Raw genomic sequence first — 6,000 nt, 5'->3', positions numbered from 1 at the left:
TCTCGATTTGAAACATACTCCTCTGAATGTTCATCACAGTGCTATGATTCCTTTATGTAAAACAAAACAGGAGGCACCAGTGACTTCCTAATGAACACATACACTCAGTCCTGAATGGTTTGCAGTGGATATGAATATGTTTTACATGTAGTTCCATAAATTTACATGGCATCATGATTTCAGTTTATTTTATTATATTTGCTGACATTTCTGTTTAGAGAAATAAGGCTCATTTGGCTGAAGCCAAACGAAAGCAATTGTAAAATTCTAGAGAAAGCTCACATATATGGGACTGACGCAGTAGCCTTTTACATACGGAGGAAGCTTTCTTTATTTTTTTTAATAAACCTTTTTATTTTGAAATAATTATAGGTTCACAGCAGTTGTAAAAATAGTACAGAGCAGTCTTGTATACTCATCACCCATCTTCCTTCAAAGGTGACATCTCACGTAACTACAATGCATCATCAAAACCAGGAAATTGATTAGTTCAATACAATAAATTAGACAGCTTTCTTTTTAAGAACTGAAAAGTCATTATCTCATAAGATACAAGAAAAGCTCAGACCTGATCTAGTATAATGGTACAGCATTCTTATTTACTACAGTGAAATTCCCATTAGGTGAGAATTCTGTGTAAATATAAAAGATAGGCATTTATCATATTGAAGAAAAGGAAAGATCAGCATTCTGTAAATATGCTTTTAAAAGCCTGGTAAAAATTAAAAATGCAGTCCACAAATTTTGGTTCATGAATCTCCCTATATTTATCCCTCTTTCTCAAATTAATAAAATAGTTTACGGTTATAAATTTTTTGCAAAGTAGAAACGTATAATATTTGTTAACTCTACAGCAGAAGCTTTTTCTTCCATTAACACACATGAAGCTTTCATCGTGTGTTTCTTTCATATAAATTCTTTCTTTTAGGAACTGAAATATGGAGATGGAATACAGCTGGCTCGGAGCAGAGAATTGGATGAGTGCTTTGCCCAGGCCAATGATCAGATGGAAATTACTGATAGCCTGATTAGAGAGATGCGGCAGATGGGCCAGCCTTGTGATGCTTATCAGAAAAGGTATTGCCCAGAGAGCACGAATGCAGGCAGGCCTCATGAAGATAAATGTCATAAACTCAATCTCATGACCCGGGTCCCAAGGAGAGGCTTGCTTACTTGGTATTTTGTAGCTTTATGTATCTCTAATACAAATTGACTAAAACCACTACCTTCATCTTTTATGGAATCACAAAGCTTCCATGAGAAGAACTAAATTGACCTGCCCAAAGGAGTGTGCTTATTTTGAAGAGTTGAGTTTGCCATGAGAGGTTAACTGTACCTCCCTTGAGGAGTCAGCAAAGGCCTTTGGCATAGCATTTGACTTTTAAGAGTCTAATGTCAAGTCAAGCTTAGTTTAATGAAAACAAAAATGAGACTCTTAGAGTTGGATATGCAGTTTAGAGCAGAGATGTGTAATTTGATTTTGCTCTCAAAGTACCTGGAATTTTCCTCCCAAAATTCCCAGGGTGAAACTCACAGGAAAGCGAAAGGTGCTACTAGGTTAGGCAAAGCCGGTGAAACTTTCTATGATGTTTCAGGCTTTGAGCATCATAATATTTAAGTTTTTGTATGCAATCAAGATGCAAATCATGTGATAAAGAAATATATTCTTCAAATAAAACATTGGTGACCTCTATACTGACATAAAAGAAACTCAGAAAAGGGGAAATTTGCCCAGCATGTTTTCATAGGCTGTTCTCCTACAGTGGTATAATTGTTTTTCCTTCCCTTTCAGACTGCTTCAGCTCCAGGAGCAAATGCGAGCCCTGTATAAAGCCATCAGTGTCCCTCGAGTCCGAAGGGCCAGCTCCAAGGGTGGTGGAGGGTACACCTGTCAGAGCGGTTCTGGATGGGATGAATTCACCAAACGTGTCACCGGTGAATGTCTGGGGTGGATGAGGCAGCAGAGGGTAAGTAAGCAACTTCCAGAGGGACAGGGGCTGGTTCTCAAATGTTCTAAGCCTATGTAGGCCAGGGGTGTGTAATAGGGCACAGTTAGCTCTAGTGGTCAGGCCGCAAAGAGTGTTCTGGACCTCTGCTGGTAGTAACACTTTCTCCTTTTGGAATTTTTCTCAGATACAATTTGAAAGTGGGCTTCTATTTTGAAATGAATGAAATTTGAGTTTTTTTCCTCCTGTGTGGCTTACAGAATCAGCCTCATTGCTTTATAGTCATACTTTATCACTCAAGTAATATTTAACAGATATAATTTAATTAGTAGATTTTGACTAGCTCTTACGTGCACAATTGGAAAATCTGTTATGGGAATTTATGTGCTAAAAAACTTCATTGTTGTATTTGAGTAGTAACTGACCTCATCTGTGTTACTGATAGCTACTTAAAAAAACAAGAACATTGTGGAGCTTGATTTTAAAATGTTAACAAATTTGGAGGGCTGGAGACAGTAAAGCTGGATATTCCGGTTTGGGCTCATTGGTTGCTTACTGTATATTTTTGAAGTGTCAGCTGTCTTGTTGTACAATCAGTATGTCACTGTCATGGGAGTGAAGTTAAGTAATGGCGACAGAAGTATGTGCTGATCCTTTCCCTAGAACCAGAGTTTCTACAAAGTATTTTTCAATGCTAATTACTGTTTTGTTGTTTTATGAAGTAATTACGTGCTACAGTGAACAGGTGGCAGTAGAAATATGCTATAATCATGGAGATGTGAATTTTATAATGAAAGCCTGATACTAGATGAAGTGGTGAGGCTTCTGGGTATAAACAGTCATCCATTCAGTTAACTTTTTCTCCTGCTTATTATAAGGACTATATTATTACAGAAGGTAGGGCTTATAGAGGATAAATGTAAATTATAATCCTAGAAACTGAAATACAAACCTATTTGCATGCTTTCAAATTCCCTTCTAATCTTTTGTTAATTGAGGTATGATTGACAGACAATATTATATTAGTTTCAGGTGTACAATGTAGTGATTCGACATTTGTATACATTGCAAAATTCCTTTCTAATCTCCAAACACATATTTCTTGGAGCATTTTATATATAGGCACCATGCCAGAAAATGAGGGTTCAAAAATTATGTTCCATGGCCCTAAAAATAAATATTATTGAAGAAAATGAGACGCATACACCCAGATGCCAAATTTCTATCCAGAGCTGAGTGAGATTAAATGCTGTGTTTGAACTGTACTAAAATCCTGTTCAGATAGGGGTGGGGGAGGGGTGGCATTCCCATTCTGTGGAATGGATAAGTAAGTCAAAGGAAGGCTTGATGGGGCTTGAACTACATCTTCAGGATCAACGATGTTAGATGAAACAATCTTTGAACCAAATTATTAAATGTGAAGTCCCTAAATTTCTTTTTAGTATGACAGTATGTAAAATGACAGTTCAGAATTTGCCATTTTCTGTATTCATGTTGTATGTAGTTTTGTAAGAATTTTTTTGTAGAAAGACTCAACACTTTAAAATTTTGGAACATGGCATTATCACATGCACTCAGCTTTCTGTCGTGTTGGGAGCATTTTCTAACAGATGCAGTTGATGAGTGATGCTTTTCAGATAGGTGGCTCCTATGGTTTCAAAAGAACTATGCAGTTTTATCACTTACTGCTGGTTTGCTCTGGGATTCTCTCAGGCCCCTTTCTTCTTATCCATTCTTTCTCGAAGGATAGCCTGCATTCTTCCTCTCGCTCCCAGGAGACTGAGCTGCAGGGCCCAGCTGATAAGGGAGCAGTGTCCCCAGCAGCACAATCAGTAGGGAGTCGCACATCTCCTGTGCCAGGTGTCCGTTTTGTTTCCCTGATTTGTGTTTCTGATGATGGGCCAGTCAGATATTGTACACCTGGCTGGTAATGAGGGGCATGAGCGGGAGCCTGGCCGTCTCATTAACTTCCCAGTGCACTCACCTGTTCCTGTTAAAGCCAAAAGGAGCAGCGAGAGAGAAGGATCAAAATCCCGGGTAAATTTCAGTTGTCTGACTCTGAAATGGCTTCCTTTTCTGAAAGTTTGCCAAATATATTAGAACATGGATGTGGCTTAGAACAATGTGTGTTATGTTCTTGCTGCAATACCAGACTGGAATGTTTGCCCTTGGCATGCCTAAGAGATGACACAGGTGATTTGGAAATTTACATGAGCTCATGCAAAAGAAAGACGAGATAATAGATTTGCCACAGTATGAAATTTGTGGAAAATTGTGTTTGATTCTTGTTATGTGGCATTCTTAAATTTGAAGTAGTGGAGACTCAAATAGAAAGTTATATTTAATTTTTAAAAACTAATATAAATTCATAATCTTACTGTTGTCAACATTAACTGAAATTCAGGCATTGCGTATATATAGTAACTTCTCTTTGAAATGGGCCATAGGGTGTTTTGCTTCCTGAAAGGTAATAGTAAATACTGAATTTAGAGTTAACAGTTACATTTATCATAACAATTTAAGGAAAAACAAAAAATACATTTACATTAGCTATACAGCTTGGGAAGTAGTGCATGACTGAGCTTAATTAACTATTTTTGATGTACATTTTAAAATGACTGTCTATATAATTTCTATCAGTATATATAACATACTATATGTTAGGTATAGTACGTAGGTATGCGCACATACTACACATACATGCCACTTGCATGTGCACGTGTAGATTTTTTTTCCTTCAGAGGACATGATAAGTTTCAAAGATCTCATTTCTGAATTACCTCTCTTTAACCCATGTCAAGCTGGGTCGAGCAAGTTGGGGAAAGCAATTGGCAAACCTCATTAGCTGTTTGGAAATGCCAAGCCAAAAAAATTTTTTTTGTATTCAATATTGAATATTTACATTTTCAGTTTCATGTATGTCCCTTGGTAATCTGACCCCTGATGCTGTAGGTAAGGTGAGTCAGATGCACAGTATCGGGAATGAAGGGCGGACTCTCTTTCCCTCTGCAGGGGGAGATGGACATGATCTCCTGGGGCGTGGACCTGGCCTCAGTGGAACAGCATATCAACAGCCACAGGAGCATCCACAATGCCATTGGAGACTATCGCTGGCAGCTGGACAAAATTAAAGCTGACCTGGTACTTCGAAATATTTCTCTTTTGAGTCTTTATAAAGCATACTGAAGGGTTTTGTGTAATTACTTGATCCCAGGCAGCTTCATCTGAAACATTAGTCTATGATTCCTTTCCCAACAGACTGGAAAATTTAAAAAATCCCATTTCATAAATGGGGAAGTAGAATCTGATAGATCTACTAGAGATTGTGTTAACACTCGAGGTGGGTGGTGGGGAGGAGGAAGTAGATAAAAGGCTAAGGGCATACAAGCATTCATTTGTGTACAGTTTGTAAATGAGTATTTTTAGGGGTGGTAGTTTTTTTCTGCAGAAAGCAGAGTCTCTCTTCAAATAGAGAAAATTGGACAATCATACAGTTTTATGTCCTTGGCGAATCCTTTTCTATGTGCTAATTAAAATGTATTTCTACTGAAGGAAATTATGTCTCATCCGGATACCTTTCCTTTGCTGAAAGGACTGACTTCAAGCTGGGTTGAGAATTACAGCATAAAATATTCATCTGATTTTAAGCGCTTTGTTCCCCCTGCCCCAGATCTTTATGCCTTTTTTTTTTTAAAGAACAATGTTACTCATCTTATTTTCTTCTTTCTTTTTTGCCTTACTTTTGTCCACTTGAGTATCTGACCAATTTTCTCGAAGATCTAGGAAGTCCTAAATTATATTTTCAAACTTTTACAATTTTGTAACAAGTTAGTCTTTAGTGTGCTGTCAAAGTGAGCACACAAGTTAGTGTTTAAATGGCAGTGATCATGCCTTTGTGGAGATGGCACTGCCAGGCCAGCGAGGGTTTGCTTTCAAACCAAATGGGGAAACGTCCCTGTGAGTAAAAGATTTCATAGAACAAATAGTCTTTCTGTCAAAGACTGTGAAGTCAGTATCTGACGAAAAGAAAGTTTGGAGGGGTTGCTCTTTCTAT

The 6,000-nt window shown here is 37.7% G+C and overlaps 1 protein-coding gene across 3 annotated transcripts in view; it reads left to right on the top strand.

Annotated features, from left to right (window-relative positions):
• The window catches only part of DSP (desmoplakin), a 42,490-nt gene that overhangs the window by 15,220 nt on the left and 21,270 nt on the right, over positions 1-6,000 (top strand). For all 3 annotated transcript variants that reach the window (XM_011367034.2, XM_023534646.1, XM_011367032.2), the window contains exons 4-5: positions 1,793-1,967; positions 4,959-5,087. In XM_011367034.2, the coding sequence (XP_011365336.1) occupies positions 1,793-1,967; positions 4,959-5,087 (304 nt within the window). The remainder of the gene's footprint in view (positions 1-1,792; positions 1,968-4,958; positions 5,088-6,000) is intronic.

This window comes from Pteropus vampyrus, unplaced genomic scaffold (genome assembly GCF_000151845.1).
Source record: "Pteropus vampyrus isolate Shadow unplaced genomic scaffold, Pvam_2.0 Scaffold129, whole genome shotgun sequence".
Classification (NCBI taxonomy): domain Eukaryota; kingdom Metazoa; phylum Chordata; class Mammalia; order Chiroptera; family Pteropodidae; genus Pteropus; species Pteropus vampyrus.
The sequence above is the reverse complement of the archived record's forward strand: the minus strand, read 5'-3'. Positions and strand labels throughout refer to the sequence as shown.